General features: G+C 38.4%; 1 protein-coding gene across 1 annotated transcript; it reads left to right on the top strand.

Moving 5' to 3' along the window:
* Nucleotides 1-262: 262 nt before the first annotated feature.
* LOC136248301 (nose resistant to fluoxetine protein 6-like) lies at nt 263-15,375 on the top strand. The gene is made up of 3 exons (XM_066040098.1): nt 263-296; nt 4,805-4,944; nt 13,396-15,375. The coding sequence occupies exons 1-3, from the start codon at nt 263-265 to the stop codon at nt 15,373-15,375; spliced, it is 2,154 nt and encodes a 717-aa protein (XP_065896170.1).
* Nucleotides 15,376-22,689: the final 7,314 nt, after the last annotated feature.

Genomic DNA, 22,689 nt, shown 5'->3' with positions numbered 1-22,689 from the left:
CATATTTAGAAAGTACATGAGTAGCCCTACAATCTGAATGTATGCGACTTTTGATTTAATGCAAGTGTGATCTGCAAACAATGGCTGTCCTTGAATTGAGCGTTTTTTTCCGATTTTACGTATTATTCGGACTGGTCTTCAAAAGGTTGCTGTACTGCGACCAACAAACCGAGAGATCTGAAACTTGGTACACAAGTTTATGAAGCATTGGCCTACCTGGAGATGTGCAGAATGTTTGAATATTTACTGTAGTTTAGGAGAAATGGCGTCCGATATTGGAGCCCGTCCGATATCAGGTGAGTTCCTCTACTAGCTAAGTCTATAAGCATAGATTAGTCTATATATTTTCTATGGTCTAAGTAGCCAAGCACTACTTTAATCAGGGAGCAACCAGAGCGATCTGAGAAATGCCGTGTACTAAATCTCCGACCTCGGGCGTCAAGCCCGAGGTGATTATTGTAGCTACCATCCTCAGGTTATTGTTGTTATTGTTATTATCTACTTTACCAGTTAGGCACTGGAGGGTGTACACAGAAGGCAGAGCCTGTTCGAGGTGTTTACCCATAGCCTAGGAGCCTAAGCGAAAATCTTTGAGCTAAATACCCTGAAGTGAAACGGGACAAATACCTAGAAGGGCTGAAAAAAAGGCAACCCCATCGTGACTTGATCCGCAGGCCACCCAGATTCCGGCCAAGCGCCACGCTCGGAGCCAACTTTGGAGAGGCCACCTAAGTAGGGAAATGTTGTTGTTGTTATCTACTTTACCAGTTAGGCACTGGAGGGTGTACACAGAAGGCAGAGCCTGTTCGAGGTGTTTACCCATAGCCTAGGAGCCTAAGCGAAAATCAGGTCTCTTTATAGCTACTCGGATTTGTGCCATTAGATAGCTACTGAGCTAGCTAGACCTCTCTTAAACTCCCCGTTGCTGTCTGACTGATTGTGACCCGCGACTATAATTACAGAATTACATAGGTCTAAAATTTCTGGGTTCCTAAGCTGCTAAGTGTCCGTTAGCTAGCCTATGTAGAAAGGCTCCACTGCTGGTTTGATAAACTGAGTTCAGTAATTGTATCCTTTCCCGACAGAAATTCGGCTGTAACTTAGCTAGCTGTTTGTATGTACAGATATATACCTTGACAGATCGATACCATGTCAAGTCAATCTAACTCCTTCAGAGTGTAAACAGCATTGTCCCCTCAAGACCAACACATAAAGGACACTTGTGACTGGCATCATCAGCCGCCTGCAGATGCAATTAAGTTTGATGATTATTAAATTAAAAGTTTGTCAAGTAATGACCTATATAGTGCAGTTATGGGATATGTTTAATGGACTCATTACACTTGACACATTCTTTACAATACTTTCGACATCATGTGATATTCAGTGATACCTAATAAACTTCCTGATGTAATTTATGGAATGACTCTTCATAACCAAAATGTCCTCCACTAACAATGACGCAAAGCATCTGTGGGGGGAAGGATAGGTATTGTAACCATAATTAGCTGAAGAGTTTGGACAGTACCGTCTGCACACAACACACCAGTGACCACATGTAACTGTGACCATAACTCCTTGTATCCGTGAGGTGGTGGGTGTTGCCATCATCTACTGTATTTCTATCTTTGTGACTGGCTCTGGGAAAACCGGTTTTATTGCCCATTTAAAAGTATCAAGAAACATTGGTTTTAAATATTCAGAGTGTTGTAGCTGGCTAGTGGTAGTAGCTACGCATACCAAATTTTAACATGTTTCACAACAATTTCTTACCTTCCAGATCATCCACTGATGAAGTAGCCAACAGCCAAGTTTCTGATAGCTTTTAAACCGAGGTTGTCTGTATCAGGTGAGCTCCAGAAGGGTGGGAAGCGGGGGCCCTGGAAAGCGGGCAAGATGGTGTTCAAAAATTGAAAAGGAATGTGTTGGGATGAATTAGGCCAAGTTATGGGCCATTCAGGGCTCAGAACTGGCTAAAATGAAAGGAAATTTACAGGACAGGTCATTGTCCAACACCATGGAGCTGTACAGCCACACACAGCCATCTCCTGGTTGGCCAGGGCTCCATCAAGACTCCAGACCACTTGTACGGCTCACTACTGTGCTTGAAAAAAGCAGCCAGCAAAAGCACACCACTTTTACTGTGGTTGACTGTGACAGTGAAATTTGATAGTACATTCATTAAGCTGTGTTTGTGTAAAAAATCAAACTTCCTGTCTTGGGCGATAAGAACGGTTTTCGTAGATTCAGTCACATTTATAAACCGTTAAAAATATTTCGTCGAAGCTATAGTATACGACAAAAATTAATTATGCAAAAAAAATTTACCAACGTAATATTCAAGAAGTCGGTTAACTGCTTTCTGGCCACCTGGATCGAGGCTTGGCCATTGGCGTGTCAAGCATATGTCTTTGCTGCAGTCATTTAAAAACAAAGGCCTCCCTCATCCTAGGAGAGGGGGAAACTGTCTTCATCTATTTCGCCGCACATTGGTAAGGCCCGAGGTAAAGCCACTCCAAGAATATTCCTTGTTTCCCATTTCATTGACCTAAAAATACATGTGGGCGGGCGGTTCATTATCCATTATTCATTATAGATATTTCCACTAATTTTTGAAATTCATAACTATTGGTGTAACTTACAGGTAAGAATACTATTTAAACTAAGAACTTGAACAGTGAAAAGCTAGCTAAATGGACTTTCTGAATGCTAAACTAGTTACTGCTGTGCAATCACAGGATAATTAATGAATAAAATGTTCACTTGACAGCAATAATGAATGACCATGCGGGAAAAGAATCTGCATGTGGGCGGGAAATGGGAAACAATGAATTTTCTTGGAGTGGCCTAATGATCAAGGTAATGATGCCATTGCATGATAGATATAGCTACTACAGGACACATTAAATGAAGTATATATATATGCACATATGCATCTGGCTATAGCAATTTCACTCCAGTCCATTGCTTGATTTGTGACGGACAACTTCTGAATCTAGGGTGCAACCTCCATGGAACAGAGATGCCACACTTCAGTTTTGCTGCTTGTCATTCTGCTTCTCCTATATACAAAAAAGGCCGTATAGAATTAATAAAGTTATGTAGTCTAATTCATTGTTAAAAAATTTTTGTCGCTTGAGGACACAGGTGAAAAATGTTTAACACAAAAATTTAACTAGTGAAAATTTCTCGCAGCTTATATACGGTATATCAGGTGGTGGAGTTGAACCGACCATCAGCCTATTGTATAAGTGATTGTTGGGTCACTTTGTTGCAACTTTCAAAGATACCAACACAGTAGACAGTGCTGTAACTTCTGTAAGTGCTCTCTGCAGGATAGCACATCTGAATTAGTATTCAATTATGCAAGGCACTTTTTCTATATACAATATCAAAAGTATACTTGTATGGCTAGTAAGTGTATCCTCCATTTTCTGATATCCCAACCAATGCAATGAGGCATGATCTGTAGCAAGATTCTGCCCAGTAAGTAATGTTGGAATTGGTTAGGGCGTATATACGTAATCACCAGACATCCTCTTTAAATCACACTATAGTTTTGCTCAGACTTCAAAAGCATACAGGTATGGCATAGGCAATGACATGACTGTTCTGTTTACGTATATAGGACTGCACCGAGGCCATTAGTACTGCCGTACAAAGGGTTTGGTATGCCAGGATAGAAGCATCACACTTGAGCTGTTTGAGAACTACGTCACAATTGCATAAGTAACTAATCCTTTAATTCATGTGTTAGACAATGTGATAGAAGAGAACTGAGCAATCTAATGCCTACAATATTGAAACAAGCCCCAAGCATTGGTTAGATCTTGGACTGTTTGGACTTTGCTTTATCTGGCTGATTTTGTGAAGTGATGGCCAAGTAATTCACCTGTGACACTTCTAATGTGATCCTGGAGTGCCTCACTAAGTCTATGGAAGAATTGCGCTGCTTATGAAATTTATGGTCTTCTATATTCTTAGAGTGCACCAATACATCATCGATATAAATTTATGACACACAGTTCAAATATTACAGATGTTCTGCTACTGTATAGCCGGAAAGTTTGGTGGGAGGAACATTACATAAGTTTGGCGAGCGGGCAGTGTTTTGCCAAACTTTTTTTTACCAAAATCCTATTGCAGCAAGTTTGCCAAAGTTTCTAGCTATACAATGTTATCACTTTAGCCTGTTATCACTGTGTTTTTACAGATACAGTATTAGCTACATCTTTTAATTGGAGATTTATACAATAAAATCTGTTAGTGGTTGACTGCTCTATTAGAATTTATTATATTTACTACTCTAGGCCACCTAAACTAAATTATTAGTTTCTCGTCCTCCTGTATTCAAAATGTTAGTGTGGGAGGGTGGATTTTTATTTTAATTGTTACTAACTAGATAACTGGATTAGCAGCTATAATGACTCAGAATGCAGTTTTCTTAGACTGCTCTAGCAAGGTACCAACTTTTAGGTGCACTCAACCACCAGTGGTACCAAAAATCCTTGATGAGGTAAGAAAAAATGGAGATGAGGGCAGGGATGAGAAACTAATAATTAAGTTTATGCAGACTTACAGTGTATTTATGCTTCAAACAATGACCAATATTAATGGGGGCATGGTATCCCTTCTAAAACCTAAAAAAAAATGAAAATGCTTCAACAAACCTTCACAAAAAATGGTGCTTTTTATTCACTTCATAATGATTTCTTTAAAATTCAATGCTAACCCACCTTCAAAAAATGGGCATGGTCAATATTCAAAAATGCTGTGAATTGTTTGTGTTATGAATATGCTATAGTACTAGTTCTCTCCTTAAAGCAATACTTCTCAACTCATATAGGATGGGCCTTCTGTCCTAGCACCAGTATGGGATTGTACCAATTCAAACAAATGTCATTTGGTCTCACTGGAGCACCAGATTCTTCCAACATCTCATTGGTAAGGTTATAATGTGATCTCCCTCCACCAGAGTACTACTGAAGAATGCATCAAGACAATCTATTCTAAAGTGGTGCATGGTGGCTGTGGCTTTATATTCCACACAGTAATAGTGCAGCAGATATGTATACCCAGGAAGTGTTACAACAAGGTTTGCAGATCTACAATGAAGAGTAATTAATGAGCTGAACATTAGTATCCACTTGTGGCCAGTGTATAGACAATTAGTTTGCTTAGGCACTGGTGCTGAATGCATTTTCTAAATAGAGTATTAGGCAATTTGCATAAAGCCTATGTTACAGACAATTCCATGCAGTATTACAATCTACCTTTGCTTTCAAGGGAAAAAGCAAGAATATGTGTTTGGCAAGTGTAGTTATAATAGCCATCCAAGAAAGCTGTCTAGATTTTATACATTTTCCCAGTACCTTTCAAAATTTCCACCAGTTTGGTAAAAGACTTTTGATATTAGACTCATAAAGACGACTGCTCATATTGTACACATGCAAAAGTTAACTTACAATGCTATTACTAATCAACCTTCATTTGACATATTGAATGCATATAATATTATTACTTCAATTTTAAAATAAAAACAAAGTGCATCACTGCATATTGTAAGATATACACTATACTGGGGGCCACTTGGTGGTTATTTTGTTTTCAGCCCAATATTGCCTATCCACTGAAGCCCTACATCTAAGTAAAAACCAGGAGTATGTGGTAAGTTAAATCCTGGGAATGGAAGTTTAATGTACCTGAAAATCTGAAACAGGAAAGGCAACATTATTAAAACATTCAGATGAATCAAAGGCAACAAACATGAAGTCATATTATTCTAAAATTAGCTACAAGCACAGTAAAATTCGAAACTATTACTTGTTTATCTAGCCTGCATTTATGACATTGTTTATGAAATCTAATGCTCAAAGTATGGGATAGAAGGAAGGTATGGCATAACACATAGAGCGGTCTTATCAACACCTTGATTTTAGCAATTGTCACATTGTGTGGTTTATGAATTAAATGCTTCAAAGTGTGGGACAGAAGCTAGCTAAAACCACACACCTCTACACTGTTATAACTTATGTGGTATGATAGCATCTAACAGTGCTATGATAACACCTATAAAAGTGCTAAATTTTGACTGCTCGAGTCAAAAAATAGCACCTCTAAGACAAGTGTTGCCATAGCACTTCAGTGTTATCAGTGTACTCATAGGATATCTTTGTTATCAACACCTCTGTCTTGGCTTTGCTTCAGCCTCAGGTTGATAACAATGATATCATACTCATTTTAACTCATGGAATTTTATGTCACAACATAATTATCATATGTCGTGACTATTGTGGCATCCCTATAATTGTACACCTTTATCTCACCATTGTGCTTACTGTACATGCCAAAGTTGAAATGCTATATACCATCCACTTGTGTTTAGTGGTGCTTTTGGAAACCATCCATTCTAAACTAAATAGTGCATAGTGTGATAATATCTCTATGTGAATCACCAGATGTACAACACAACACAGCACTACTAAAATTACGTGTTATTACAAGCGTGTGTGTGTGTGTGTGTGTGTGTGTGTGTGTGTGTGTGTGTGTGTGTGTGTGTGTGTGTGTGTGTGTGTGTGTGTGCGTGCATGCGTGCGTTACATCACTACAGTCCTCCTCTATAGTGAAATGATGAGGGAGGGCATTGGATATGATGTGATCAATGCAAGGGTGGTAGAACATCCACAGAATCATTCACCAGTGGCAAAATTGAAAGAATATCATCGATGTCATACACTGCTTGATTGTCCTGGATAACAGTATATTGTCTGTACTGGTTTTATGGTGGATATGATTTTGATTTGATGCCTGTGAACTTGACATTTAATTTGTTAGTGCTACAAGAAAAGTAGATGATCCTGTCTACTTAATGACAATAGCAGGAAGCCACTGTAGAGCACCGTACACAAAAAGTAAGAAATTTTCTTCAAAGCTACAATGTTTGGTGCCGCTTTCTGTTGTGTCTACTTCTGATGTACTTTCATTACAACAGTGGGTTTTAACAAGTCAAGTATTGTACATAGTTTCCTACCAAACATCAACTCTGCAGGAGAAGTATACCAGCAGTTGACTGTGGAATCACGGACAAAAATCTTGCCACTCTAGATTCCTGTGATCTTTGTGAGACCATCTTTGAATATCTGTGCATATCACTCCACCAACCTGTTTAATGCATAGTGTGGTAGGGTGAAGGACAACTCATCACTGCAGAAAGCTGGTCCATTGTCTGAAACAAGTACTTCTGATAGTCCTAATATAAGTTACAAAAGTAGTTTGTAATTTGTCAATAGTAACAGCAGCAGTTGAAGATGACATAACGTGAAGTTCTAGCAACGTGGAGTGACGGTCAGCAATGAGCAAAAGCATTTAGCCAAGGAAGGGACTATTCTAGTCAATGTGAGCCCTAGACCATGGCCTATGTGGCCATTCCCATGGATGTAAAGGGGCTGTGGCTGTCATCTTCCTGTTACTCTGACAAACCACAATTGACTTCAACTTCACTTTAGAGTATCCAGGTTGGGTCACAACAGGTAATTTCTTGTTAGTTGATTTATCTGCTCAATGCCTGGGTGTCCAATATGTAATTAATCCAATAACAGATTGCAGCCTGTGTGAGGGTATCAAAATGTGAGTGCCCTACAAGAGACAATTACCAACACTCGTTTCTTGCCTATGGAATAAGGTTGCTGATCATTATCGTCTGGCTTCGATGGCCATCCATGTAAGACATACTACTGGTATGTAACTGTTGCCAACATATATAGGGGAGCATTGGATTCACTGGCTAATCTGTGCAGCTGTTACTGGCGTGGAATTGAAATGGTTTATTAACAAGATACTGTCTCCTGGAGCTGGCACACTAGATAGCACCTCTGACAGTGGTAAGTGACTGCAAGCATTGGCATAGGCTTACTGGTTTGAATTGAATCTCATAGTCATAAGCACCAATTGTTAGAGCCCAGCACTGGATGCGTGTAGATATCATCATAGGAATAGCTCTAGCTGGATGGTCAGTATATACAATAAAATGTTTGCCATGAAGTTAATTATGAAATTTCTTTAAGCCAAATATCATACAGTACTATAGTACCAAGAGTTAATAATAAGATATTAACTCTTGATAGTACTGTATAGAAGGGACCACAAAGGTTTGGGCGTAGCCCATGAAAAGCATCATCTTAAAACCAGCCTCACTTTTCCCTGAAGACGATTAAGCAGTATTGGTTAAACCTAAACAAGCCTTCAGATCAACCCGAATGCTTTCAACGAGTTGCTATGAAACTTTAAAAAAAATTATTAAACATAATTTTCTAGTGATTGACTGACTGACTGACTGACTGAGTAACTGACACAGAGTGAACTTCTTGTAAACACAACTTGAAACTGATGTGTACACCGTAGGCTTGAGCCTATTATGCTTTGAAAATACTATTATGCTTTTGAGCAATCCAGCTTATTATGTTCAAAATTATGCTCTCAAAATCAAGATTATGCTTGAGGGCTGACTATTTTATTAGAATAACTATATCTGCATTTCCTGACTGCTGTATTAGAGTAGGTGACTGCTGTATTAGAGTATCTTGATCTTATCTCTATAGACTGTGAATAATCAGTCAAGAAATAATAAAACTAATAGCGCTGCAAGGTTTTTTTGATATGAAATGCAGTAATAATGTCCTGTGTGTCCATGTTAGGGAGTATTTTTGGCTCGTGCACTGCACATTTTAATTAAAATTCTTTAAAATTGTCCTATTATGCTGGCATAATGCTTGATGCTTTTGCCAGCCTGTTATGCTTGAAATTATGCTGGCATAATTAGAGCAAGCCTAGTACACAGACACATTTTGTAGTCTGAGTAACAGCTACAGAGTTTCAAGACAAAAATGAAGGATTGGAGAGCCAAGATTGTAGCTTACAATTTAGACTAGTTTTCATTTTAATCCTTAGTACTGATTTAACTACTTATAGGGTAGCGTAACTCGATAACAGCTAAGGCTATGGGCTTGATTTTTTCACTTTATGATGTCGCTTCAGTTGGACACGTGCATTTTGGCGTACCGCAGTACATACAATGCATTCTTCATGGACTTACCAGTGTCCTCCTTTGTGTCCCATTCATCTTTACTGGTTTGATTTTTATTTATCCAAAGCTGTTCTTCTGTAGACGACCAGTTACAAAAACCAAGTAACAAGTACGTAAAGAAAGCATACACATTCACAAAAACAAAGTTACAAAGGAGAAGCATAGCATTAATTACAAACTATAATGTCATTCAGGAGATGGTCATAAAGCAGTGACGAAAAGGTGTGAATTGGGTAAGTTATTCCACCACACCAATGTGCTACAACAAAAGAATTTCTGTGTGAAAGGCAGTGCTTGCCTCAGTATGTTGGCAAGGTTAGAAGGACAGCGAGTTCTGTATGAATAGTGTGGTCCAAACAATATAGGAGGGTCCAGTGAAATGCTATGAGGATGACTATATCGGTGGTGAAGGTGATGTGTTCTGAATGGATGACAGCAAAAGGTATTGATTTGGCGGTAGCATATAAAGCTCTAATAATAATATTATTATTATAGACTTCATCTGCATTCTGCTTACAGATAAGAAGTCATATGATGGAAGTATGCATGTAGCAGTGTCCTTGTCAAGCTGAAGTGGGTTCCCATGACCACTCATATTGTCCTTATTTTCTTCATTGGCACCATCTACACATGCATATTCTATTATATGACTTATCTGAGGTGTAGGTACAACCTCCCAAATCTATATGCAGGCACTCTCAATTAATTAGAATACCTTTTAATGGCTGAATTGTTAAAAATGTTTATGGGAGTATCTAACTTTCAGTGTGGATGACTTAGCTAGTCTATATACCTCATCTATGACAACTACAGTCAATTGATTCACAGGCAGGTGGTATAGTTAATGAAACATTCTGACTATCTATTAGAGTATTTATGTAACTGCTGGTGACTGCTCTATTAGTCATTTTAGTAGAGGGATCTAACAATGTTGCAAAGAAACACTGTGCTGTTAACTGTATATTCACGATGACCTGTATCAGGCATTTTCCATTGGTTGTGTTCTCACTCTCATCCCATTCCCATTCTCCTATAATTCATAAGCCAGTCCATGCCCAACGATGTAGGACCATCCCCTTTTACAATCAACAAGGGTAATTGTCATTGTCTGGTTTGCTGATTATATTGTACAGACACATGCATCATACCCAAAACAGGAATGTGTTCACCTATGTAAATATGTAGAAGGTTGCATTGAGAGGTAAATTCTCAACATTTCAAACTTCCTCACTCATCACTGACACTGCAACACCAGTATCCAACTCTATTTGAAGCACATGACCATCAACTATCAAAGTTATATAGAATGGTACATGTCCTGGTCCATGAATACTAAACATTCATGTACAAACATCCTCTTCTGGTGTGACAGTGAGAGTAAGAGCTGCCTTAGGTTCAGACTGAGTGGATGACTTGGAAGATGAAGATTTAGTTGAAGTACTACTTTTTGTACCTGCTGCTGCTGTGCTTTTCCGATTACGCCGGCACATCCAGATATAACTTGCCTTCTTGCAAGTATGACAGTCTGCAAAACGACAAGATGATGGGTGGATTCACATTGAAATGTCATATTGGCAATGACGTAAACATGGCAACTCGCAGAGGAATCGGTGAATTCTCAGGAGAAGCTGCAGACTGGTAAAGCTACATTAAGAATTATTAGCACACAAAATCACCAATGCTGCCAAGCACAGGGAAATACTTCTTCTTAATCAAGCTGGTTTGAAGTCTTGTGGTGTCACAAAAGCCAAACGAAGTGGAATATGCTACGCTAGTCAAGTGGATTAACAAATATTATGTTCCCAAGCCATCTGTCATTGTACAGGGATTTCAAGTTCAATACCTGCATAAGGCAACCTGGTGAGTCTGTATTGATGTTTGTGGCACACTTGCGCACTCTCTCAGAACATTGTGAATTTGGTGACATGCCAGAGGACATGTACATGCTTAGAGATCATCTCGTCTGTGGCATAGCCGATAGCCGAATGCAGCATGCCAGGACCGAAACTGAAGTTTGCCAGGGTTTTTGAACTCATTCAGACCATGGAGTCTTCAGACCATGACACATGCAAGTTACAGTCCAACACTCCAGTACACTTGTTGACAGACAAATCAAACCTTGTTACCGTTGTAGAGAATAACATACAGCAGGTATACAACACAACACTACTAAAACTAAGAAAGTCTGTATGCACAGTCACGTGTGCACATGGGTGTGTGTGTGTTATATCACTACACGTAGGTACTCCTTTAAGTTTCGAGTACAGACTGTATCCTTGCTGCTACTTGAATGGTGAATATGCTAGTGAATTCAACATACCCTTGTGAATCCTGTAATCATAATGTGTAGTCATACTTTATCTGGTGTATAAACAATAATTGTAGGTCATTAACAATATTATTATGCAATTAAAAATTAAGTAGGGTTTCAGCAACAAAAAGTAGTGAAACAAGAGGTATATGAATGATGTTAGCTATTACAACATACCTATGTGGGAAATGTGGCATCAAAATATGTTCCTCTAGATGAAGAAAATTAATGCCTTTGTATGGTTTCCTTGCATGAAAAAGAAGACAATCATGTAATTGAAGGTAAAAGGAAGGCAACTGAAGTGCAGCAGGCAGATACTCGTCATGGAACCAGAAAAGGCACATGCCACCAGTGAATCTGCTATTGTGGCATGGAATGGCGACCGTATGTTGGCTCTTATGACTATAGACAGGCAGTGAGGCAGACAGACAAAATTATGGGTTTTGACAAATTTATACTTGGCCGTTCATCACTCATAGGTGTAGGGCCATGCCCCCCCCAATAGTTTAACCAGCTTATTAAGTCATCTCTTAAGTACTCAACTGTTTTCTTACCACTAATGTTTCAGATTACTCTACAATTCACTTTTTAATCAATTAAACATTTATGAAGCTATTTGCTTGCATACCTGACTCCTCAGTAACACTTCAGTATGATGATGTGAGAATGTTGTGTGTGACCATAGACGTATTATTGTATGTATGCATGTGTGTGTGTGTGTGTGTGTGTGTGTGTGTGTGTGTGTGTGTGTGTGTGTGTGTTGAGGGCACTGCCGAAAAGCAGTATTTTTATACTGATGCAGTCTCCTTTTAGACACAAAAATGTCTGTAATATTGATAGTATTCTGCTGTACTACTAAAACCACTCACTCAGAGAGTCTAATTTTCAAATATTCCTGGGGGACATGCCCCCAGACCCCCCTAGATTAGTAAAGCATGTCATTCCCTCCAACCAACCTCCCTCCCCCCCAAAAGTGTCTCCTGTGTATATATGGTGGTACTTTTTACTAGCATAGGCGTAGGAAGCACCTGAATCAGCTGAATGATGGCTGGGGGGCCCAAGAATAAGATGCAAGCTGAGCATGCAAAACTAGGGGGTCTGGGGACATCCCCCCAGGAAAGCTAATGCTCTGAGATTGGTCTTATTCTGTTCACATTGACTTTTGTAATAGCCAGTATAGATGCTCTATTAGGCCACTATTTGGTGAATTTCTATTTTTCATCAGAAAAATTCCAAATGTAGAGTGTGGGCACTAGTATAGCTAACTAGACTTATTTTCGTACCTCAGGGCCTGATACTCTCTGCATAACAGGCAATTTGCTAACTCAAACTTAGCTAGTTTGGCAACTATCCTCTTTAGATGTAGTTATAGTGTCCTTCGTCACGTGATCAGTTTTCCACTCGAGGATACTCTTCTTACTTGTAAACTTCATTACATCAATCTTTCACATTCTCCTGGTTACAATGCTCAAGGTAGCTACTGTATGAGTGCAGCAATCTTGAAAACTGAACTATATACACATCCTCAATATTTGGTTAATCAGAGGAAATAATGGTTAAACCTTTAATAATGGGGAGATATGTGTGGCAGTAAAAAATACATGCGGGCACTGATGAAAAACAGAAAATCATTAATAATAGTGATGTTAGGGTATCTCAATCTTGATATGTTCATATCCAGTTGACATCTATAAGGATCTGGGGGCAAGCCCCTTCCCTCCAAGAAATAGACTCGAGTAGTCATCATTAATATTAATTTGTTGACTGTCGTATTAGGTGAATGCTTTATTAGGGTATACCTATCTTGTGGCATTTACAGTAGAATTCAGTTGATTGCAGGTGTATAGTTAATGCAATTAGTACAATTGTTCCATAACATAAGAGGTAATTTCTCTTTGTCAGGGACTACATAGCTATAAAACTACAAATATATTTACTACAACTACAAATGTAGTAGCTGATAATTATGTTTGTTCATGTATGTATTTACACTGTTTTGTAGTGTACACTACTTGAGGAGAGAATGTTTCCTACAGCATCACAAAATTTTGGTAGCAACCTTACCAACCTTTTATGGATTTTGCTTACAAGTTCTGGTTTAGCTAATCCAAATTACATACATGACCCAGAAATTTCCCCCAACAGCATTAACTGTAAAGACTCCATTCAGAGCATGATTATGTCAGAGACTAATGGATTAAAGTTGATAGCTAACAATCACAACATTGGTAACAGTCACGAATGGAGTTTACTGAGTGGTCAGGCTGTCTTTCTTGGTGAGTATGATAAGTGCATAAATATGAAGGAAACAAAGTCAGGCAAAATGAAGTACTGTATTTTTGACTTAGAAATAAACATATTTACAGAAATCAGTGTCAGGAAAATTGGAGATTTCAAATTACAGATAGGCTTGTGTACTCTTCCTGCTTGCTTGACAGAAAATTTTGCAACAGTGATATCTTATGTGAACAAGAACAGTCACATTGATGATGCACAAAGGAAGTACCACATACAAATCAGTAAAAAAGACCAAGGTGCATTTTGTCCTTTGACCAATGTTGATTATGATATGACCACCATTTTTACTTGTGCCTTTATTATCATTTTAGTTGGGTTAGTTGTACTAGCCACTGCATTAGACATGAAAACACCACGAGATTGTGCTGAGTATTCTTCTGACTTGATTTTGGCATTTTCATTACCAAAAAATTTGCATGTACTTTTTGCTACAAAGAATTCAGAATCTTCAATCAAAGTTGTTATTGGTATCAGAGTCATCTGCATGTTCTGGATTATCTTGTATCACGTACATTTCACTGCATTACTCTACCCTGAGGTTAGTAACAATCCTGATTACTTCAAGAAATTATCTAGAAGATTTTTGTACCAGCCGATAACAAATGTGACTTTTGCTGTTGACAGTTTCTTGTTTCTGAGTAGCCTATTATCAGCCTATTGGACACTGAAGGATATGGAAAGATATGGGAGATTTCGATGGTGGTATTTTTATTTACATAGATATTTCCACATCTCTCCTTTGCATTACTTTTTTGCATTATTTTCATTTACAATCTTTCCTCATCTTGGGTCAGGCCCTTTTTGGCGAGCATTTGATTACCACTCCTGTCAGAAGACTTGGTGGACAAATCTTATCTATGCAATGAACTTCCTATCCAGTGATCAGTGTTATGGGGTCACTTGGTATTTGGCAGTTGATATGCAATTATACATTATTTCTCCAATATTTATTGTACTCTTGTTCAATGCATGGTATGTCGGGCTGGTAGTTATCACATTGATGATGGTTGGAGCATCAATTACTGTTGGAATTATTGCTAACTCCAATGGATATTATGCTGCGGTGAGTGCTAACCCAAATCATACATATCAGATTGTCCATTTTTACAACAAGCCTTATTTCAGGATCAATGCTTACCTTGTTGGCATAGTTTTTGCTTATATCCTTTACAAGAAAGATAATATATTTTCAAAATATGATTCTCCATTGAAAAAGAGAATAACAAACTTGGCATCATGGATGCTAGCTGGGTTACTATGCATCTCTGTGACATTTGGTACTTACAGGGAATGGCATGGCCAACCATTCAGCAATTTAGAAAATGTGACGTTCTTAATGTTTTCTGGAATAGCTTGGTGTACAGGATTGGCAATCATAATTTACTGTTGCAATAACACATATGGTGGTGTAGTGAATGTAGCTCTTTCATGGTCAGGCTGGGATGTATTGGCTAAACTGACGTTTGGAGCTTATCTTAGTCATATGCTTGTATTCTATCACACTTTTGGAACATTTCGTTCAGATCTTACCTATACCAACTACTTTGTAGCACAACTGTACATTATTTCTGTAATAAAATCATATTCTGTTTCACTGTTAACTGCAGTAATGATTGAACTACCCCTGGCTAAAGTCACATCACTCTGCTTCACACGTCTTGGAATACAGACTCGTCCAAAGTAGAACTATTTTACATAATGCATATATTGTGATACCTGACACTCTTTTGTGCATGTGAGCATGGTATAAGTATGTAGGTTAAATGTGCAGTTCTACATAGTCTTTCATGCCAATGTAAAACTACAAATCAATAAAATTTATGAACATTATTTTCTTATTTGACTTAATAATCATGCCATTACCCAAGGTGTCATGATAATAGACATCTGCTATATATAATAACATTACTAAATAAAGAAGCATCAAATCCATTAACCATTGCACTACTACAAATTACAAATACCACAACTAGAATTTCTAAATATAAATGAAAACAAATTTGTCAACCATAGTAGACGAAGCATTTCCATTCAAATACCAGTTGATGCTATGGACCTTATCCGCACTGACGTCAAAGCACAAAATGGCGGCTGATAGTGTGGACACTTGTACAGAGGGTACTGGGAGAGATGGCGGTTCACTATGTTATTGTTTACATACTGTAGAAAGGGGCTAAGTGAGGCACACACACTTACAAGGCAAATGTGCGTGGTTTTGCATCGATATCAAACTTAAGTCTGGTTTTGTCTGGTTGGACTATTTCGCATCTCCACATCATGCTAACTAGCCTCTGACCTTTATTATCCAATAGTTCCATGTCGTGAAATCCGCAAGCAAAGCTCATTTTAGTGATTACATACAAAGTGCCTACACTAAACACGGCCATTTTGTCAATTATGACATCATTGCGGATAAGGTCCATTCTTTCTTACATAGCCAAGTTCCTATAGTGTGGAAATAATTACAACTGAAATGAAAAGGTTCAAGATAGGGATGCCATCTTGTGAAAATCAAACCACTGGCCAGTGATGTATATTTGACCTTACATCATCTATATCAATTGTAATGAATTGATTCTGGGAAGGTACGATAATTTTAAAGTACATAGTGAACTGTTTTTTTTTTTTACGTTGCAAAAAAAAGTTAGGAGATTGATTGTAGAGTTTGCATCATTATAATATATAGACAAAGCTATTGCACCATGAGGGTTTAGAATATGACATTAATTTTCATTTTAAAAATGTTTTATTTTTATTATATAGCTAAGGCTTTACAGCACAAGTGCTAAAGGTCTGTAGGACACCTGGTGGTTTAAAGTTGTTACATAAAGTATGTTTGAAACTGATGTGAAAGCAGCATCATAGCAATGGTCATGCAGACCTCAACTAGAATATGTTTCAATAGTATGGTATGGGATCCTATTTACAACAATGACAAATACGTATAGCAGCAGGGTATATTAAAAGATTATGATAGATATAGCTCAATGCCCAACTCGATCATGAGATATTTGACTGCAAATCCAATGACTAGAGAAGCTGACCTGGCCGCATCATCAACACCATTTTATACTCCCATGAAATCTTACTAAAAAGCGTTTTCTTCAGATCATTATAAAGAATGGAACTCATTTCCACAATTCCTATAGTTGATGATCATGATCTAATTGACTATATTTCATTAGTTTATAGCAATGGTGTATGATTCATGTTTTCCTGAGCATACCAGCAGTGCTGATCACTGATCAGAATCAGTAATAATAAGAACAGTCAGTCCTGCAGATGCCTGGCCGGTTAAATTATTCTATGCATGAAAAAATTAATATGATTTACTAAAACTGGCTGGCTGGGTAGCTAGTCATACTGCACTATAATTGGGAATTACGAAAGACTGGCAACTTTTATTTGATCGATCAGACTAGAGATTCAATGTTAAAAGGAGCTGCATTTTCAAAAATTTCCTGTAGGGGGCATGCGGCATGTACTCCCAGAAACATGTTGAGTACACTTCACAAAAGTACCGTGCTATTCTAATATGGTATATGCATATCTAATCAAAAACAGCCAAGCTGTAAAAAAAGGTGCGGCCCCCAAAAAGGCCATGGGGAAAAAAGATGTAAAATCCAAGGTGGTGGCAAAGAAATGGCTGTGATGGTAGGTTAATGGTTACATTTTAATAATGACAATTCAGGTGAATTTGGTGCCAAGACCAAGCGGCACAAAATTCACCTGAATTGTCGTTATTAAAATGTAACCATTAACCTACCATCACAGCCATTTCTTGGCCGCCACCTTGGATTTCACATCTTTTTTCACCATGGCCTTTTTGGGGGCCGCACCTTTTTTTACAGCTTGGCTGTTTTTGATTAGATATCACTTTTTTTTGTATTTGTATACTGCAAAGCCGGCCTATGGCTGGCTTTGGGGCTTTTTTAACCCATGTGTTTTTTTCTTTACCACAGGAAGAAGAAAAGAACTTAAAGAAGATTTTTAATGCTTCAATTGTTTTTGATTTTATTAGTAATTATACAAATTATATACATATATTTATTACATGCCCATTATTCCCCACAGGATATTTTTTTGCAGTTGATCTCTCTACTGGGTGACTTGAAATGTAGCTGAACTATATACAGGATGGTTTCTTTGTAGCTGAACTCTCTACAAGGTGACCTCTTCTAGCTGGTCTCTCTACAGGGTGATTTGTTTCTAGCTGAACTCTCTACAGGTGATTTGTTTGCAGCTAAACTCTCTACATGGTGGTTTGTTTGTAGCTGAACTCTCTACATGATGGTTTCTTTGTAGCTGAACTCTCTATAAGGTGACTTCGTCTAGCTGAACTCTCTACAGGGTGATTTTTTTGTAGCTGAACTCTCTACAGGGTGATTTGTTTGCAGCTGAACTCTCTACATGATGGTTCCTTTGTAGCTGAACTCTCTACAAGGTGACTTCGTCCAGCTGATCTCTCTACGGGGTGATTTGTTTCTAGCTGAACTCTCTGCAGGTGATTTGTTTGCAGCTAAACTCTCTACATGGTGGTTTCTTTGTAGCTGAACTCCCTACATGATGGTTTCTTTGTAGCTGAACTCTCTACAAGGTAACGTCTTCTCTACAGGGTGATTTGTTGTAGTTGAATTCTCTACAAGGTGGTTTGTTTGAGGCTGAACTCTCTACATGGCGGTTTCTTTGTAGCTGAACTCTCTACAGAGTGATTTGTTTGCAGCTGAACTCTCTACATAATGGTTTCTTTGTAACTGAACACTCTACAAGGTGACTTCTTCTAGCTGATCTTTCTACAGGGTGAATTGTTGTAGCTGAACTATCTACAAGGTAACTTCTTCTAGCTGATCTCTCTACAGGGTGATTTGTTTGTAACTGAACTCTCTGCATGATGGTTTCTTTGTAGCTGAACTCTCTACAAGGTAACTTCTTCTAGCTGATCCCTCTACAGGGGGATTTACTTGTAGCTGAACTCTCTATAAGTGATTTATTTGCAGCTGAACTCTTTATGTGGTGGTTTCTTTGTAGCTGAACTCTCTACAAGGTGACCTCTTCTAGCTGATCTCTCTACAGGGTGATTTGTTTCTAGCTGAACTCTCTACAGGTGATTTTTTGCAGCTAAACACTCTACATGGTGGTTTCTTTGTAGCTGAACTCTGTACATGATGGTTTCTTTGTAGCTGAACTCTTTACAAGGTGACTTCTTCTAGCTGAACTCTCTATGGGGTAATTTCTTTGTAGCTGAACTCTCTATAATTATGATGGTTTCTTTGTAACTGAACTCTCTACAAGGTAACTTCTTCTAGCTGATCTTTCTACTGGGTGATTTGTTTGCAGCTGAACTCTCTACATGGTGGTTTCTTTGTTGCTGAACTCTCTACAAGGTGAATTCTTCTACCTGATCTCTCTACAGGGTAATTTGTTTGTAACTGAACTCTGTACAAGTGCGTTTTTGTGGGTGATCTCACTGCAGGTTGATTTGTTTGCAGCTGAACTCACTAAAGGGTGATTTTGCTTGTAGCTGAATTCCTTGCATTGTGTCTAGTTTCTAGCTGATCTCTCTACAGGGTGATTTGTTTGTAGCTGATCTCTCTACAAGTTGATTTGTGTGTAGCTGATCTCTCTGCAGGTTGATTAATTTGTAGCTGATCTCTCTACAAGGTAATTTGTTTGTAACTGAACTGTCTATAAGGTGATTTATTTGTAGCTGATCTCTCTGCAGGTTGATTTGTTTTAGCTGAACTCTCTACAGGGTGATTTACTTGTAGCTTAACTCTTTACATTGTGTCTAGTTTCTAGCTGATCTTTCTACAGGTTGATTTGTTTGTAGCCGATCTCTCTACAGGGTAATTTGTTTGTAGCTGAACTCTGTACAAGGTGCTTTTTTGTAGGTGATCTCACTGCAGGTTGATTTGCTTGTAGCTGAACTCACTAAAGGGTGATTTGCTTGTAGCTGAACTCCTTACATTGTGTCTAGTTTCTAGCTGATCTCTCTACAGGGTGATTTGTTTGTAGCTAATCTCTCTACAAGTTGATTTGAGTGTAGCTGATCTCTCTGCAGGTTGATTAATTTGTAGCCGATCTCTCTACAAGGTAATTTGTTTGTAGCTGAACTCTCTATAAGGTGATTCGTTTGCAGCTGAACTCTCTACATGGTGGTTTCTTTGTTGCTGAACTCTCTACAGGGTGTTTTGCTTGTAGCTGAACTCTCTACAGGGTGATTTGTTTCTAGCTTATCTCTCTACAGGGTGATTTTTTGGTAGCTGACCTCTCCTCAGGGTGATTTGTTTGTAGCTGATCTCTCTACAGGGTGATTTTTTGTAGCTGACCTCTCTTCAGGGTGATTTGTTTCTAGCTGATTGCTCTACAGGTTGATTTGTTTGTAGATGAACTCTCTACAGGGTAATTTGCTTGTAGCTGAACTCCTTACTTTGTGTCTAGTTTGTAGCTGATCTCTCTACAGGGTGATTTGTTTGTAGCTGATCTCTATACAAGTTGATTTGTGTGTAGCTGATCTCTCTGCAGGGTGATTTGTTTGTAGTCGATCTCTCTACAAGGTAATTTGTTTGTAGCTGAGCTATCTATATGGTGATTTGTATGTAGCTGATCTCTCTGCAGATTGATTTGTTTTAGCTGAACTCTCTACAGGGTGATTTGTTTCTAGCTTATCTTTCTACAGGTTGATTTGTGTGTAACTGATCTCTCTACAAGCTGATTTGTTTGTAGCTGATCACTCTGCAGGTTGATTTTTTTCTAGATGATCTCTCTACAGGTTGATTTGTTTGTAGCTGAGCTCTCTGTAAAGTGTTTTGTTTGTAGTTGATCTCTCTACAAGGTGATTTTTTGTAACTGACCTCTCTTCAAGGTGATTTGTTTCTAGCTGATATCTCTACATGGTGATTTTTTGTAGCTGACCTCTCTTCAGGGTGATTTGTTTCTAGCTGATTGCTCTACAGGTTGGTTTGTTTGTAGCTGAACTCTCTACAGGGTGATTTGCTTGTAGCTGAACTCCTTACATTGTGTCTAGTTTGTAGCTGATCTCTATACAAGTTGAATTGTGTGTAGCTGATCTCTCTGCAGGTTGATTTGTTTGTAGCCGATCTCTCTACAAGGTAATTTGTTTGTAGCTGAACTGTCTAAAAGGTGATTTGTTTGTAGCTGATCTCTCTGCAGGTTGATTTGTTTTAGCTGAACTCTCTACAGGGTGATTTATTTGTAGCTGAACTCCTTACATTGTGTGTAGTTTGTAGCTGATCTCTCTACAAGTTGATTTGTGTGTAGCTGATTTCTCTGCAGGTTGATTTGTTTGTAGCCGATCTCTCTACAGGGTAATTTGTTTGTAGCTGAACTCTCTATAAGGTGATTTGTTTGTAGCTGATCTCTCTGCAGGTTGATTTGTTTTAGCTGAACTCTCTACAGGCTGATTTGTTTGTAGCCAATCTCTCTACAGGGTAATTTGTTTGTAGCTGAACTCTCTGCAAGTTGATTTGTGTGTAGCTGATCTCTCTGCAGGTTGATTTGTTTGTAGCCGATCTCTCTACAGGGTAATTTGTTTGTAGCCGATCTCTCTACAGGGTGATTTTTTGTAGCTGACCTCTCTTCAGGGTGATTTGTTTCTAGCTGATCTCTCTACAGGGTGATTTTTTCTCTTCAGGGTGATTTGTTTCTAGCTGATTGCTCTACAGGTTGATTGGTTTGTAGATGAACTTTCTACAGGGTAATTTGCTTGTAGCTGAACTCCTTACTTTGTGTCTAGTTTGTAGCTGATCTCTCTACAGGGTGATTTGTTTGTAGCTGATCTCTATACAAGTTGATTTGTGTGTAGCTGATCTCTCTGCAGGGTGATTTGTTTGTAGCCGATCTCTCTACAAAGTAATTTGTTTGTAGCTGAACTATCTATAAGGTGATTTGTATGTAGCTGATCTCTCTACAGGTTGATTTGTGTGTAACTGATCTCTCTACAAGCTGATTTGTTCGTAGCTGATCTCTCTGCAGGTTGATTTGTTTATTGCTGATCGCTCTAAAGGTTGATTTGTTTGTAGCTGAACTCTCTACAGGTTGATTTGTTTATTGCTGATCGCTCTAAAGGTTGATTTGTTTGTAGCTGAACTCTCTGCAAAGTGTTTTGTTTGTAGTTGATCTCTCTACAAGGTGATTTTTTGTAGCTGACCTCTCCTCAGGGTGATTTGTTTCTAGATGATCTTTCTACAGGTTGATTTGTTTGTAGCTGAACTCTCTGCAAAGTGTTTTGTTTGTAGTTGATCTCTCTACAAGGTGATTTTTTGTAACTGACCTCTCTTCAAGGTGAATTGTTTCTAGCTGATATCTCTACAGGGTGATTTTTTTGTAGCTGACCTCTCTTCAGGGTGATTTGTTTCTAGCTGATCGCTCTACAGGTTGGTTTGTTTGTAGCTGAACTCTCTACAGGGTGATTTGCTTGTAGCTGAACTCCTTACATTGTGTCTAGTTTGTAGCTGATCTCTCTACAAGTTGATTTGTTTCTAGCTGATCTCTCTGCAGGTTGATTTGTTTGTAGCCGATCTCTCTACAAGGTAATTTGTTTGTAGCTGAACTCTCTATAAGGTGATTTGTTTGTAGCTGATCTTTCTGCAGGTTGATTTGTGTCTAGTTTCTAGCTGATGTCTCTACAAGGTGATTTTTTGTAGCTAAACTCTCTACAGGGTGATTTGTTTCTAGCTTGTCTCTCTACAGGTAGATTTGTGTTGATTTGTTCATTGCTGATCACTCTAAAGGGTAATTTGTTTGTAGCTGAACTCTCTCCACAGTGACTTGTGTGTAGCTGAATTCTGTGTAGATGAATTCTCTAGAGAGTGACTTAATTGTAGCTGAATTCTCTACAGGGTGCATGACTTGTTTATAGCTGAACTTTCTTCAGTGTGACTTGTAATGTTCTGAATCTCTATAGTGATATATTTGCTTAACTCTCCACATGGTGACTGTCTTCTTGCTAAACTGTCTATAAGATTAACTGTTTGCA

This window comes from Dysidea avara, chromosome 3 (assembly GCF_963678975.1).
Source record: "Dysidea avara chromosome 3, odDysAvar1.4, whole genome shotgun sequence".
NCBI lineage: Eukaryota > Metazoa > Porifera > Demospongiae > Dictyoceratida > Dysideidae > Dysidea > Dysidea avara.
Note: the sequence above shows the minus strand (reverse complement) of the source record. Positions and strands in the feature narration are given on the sequence as shown.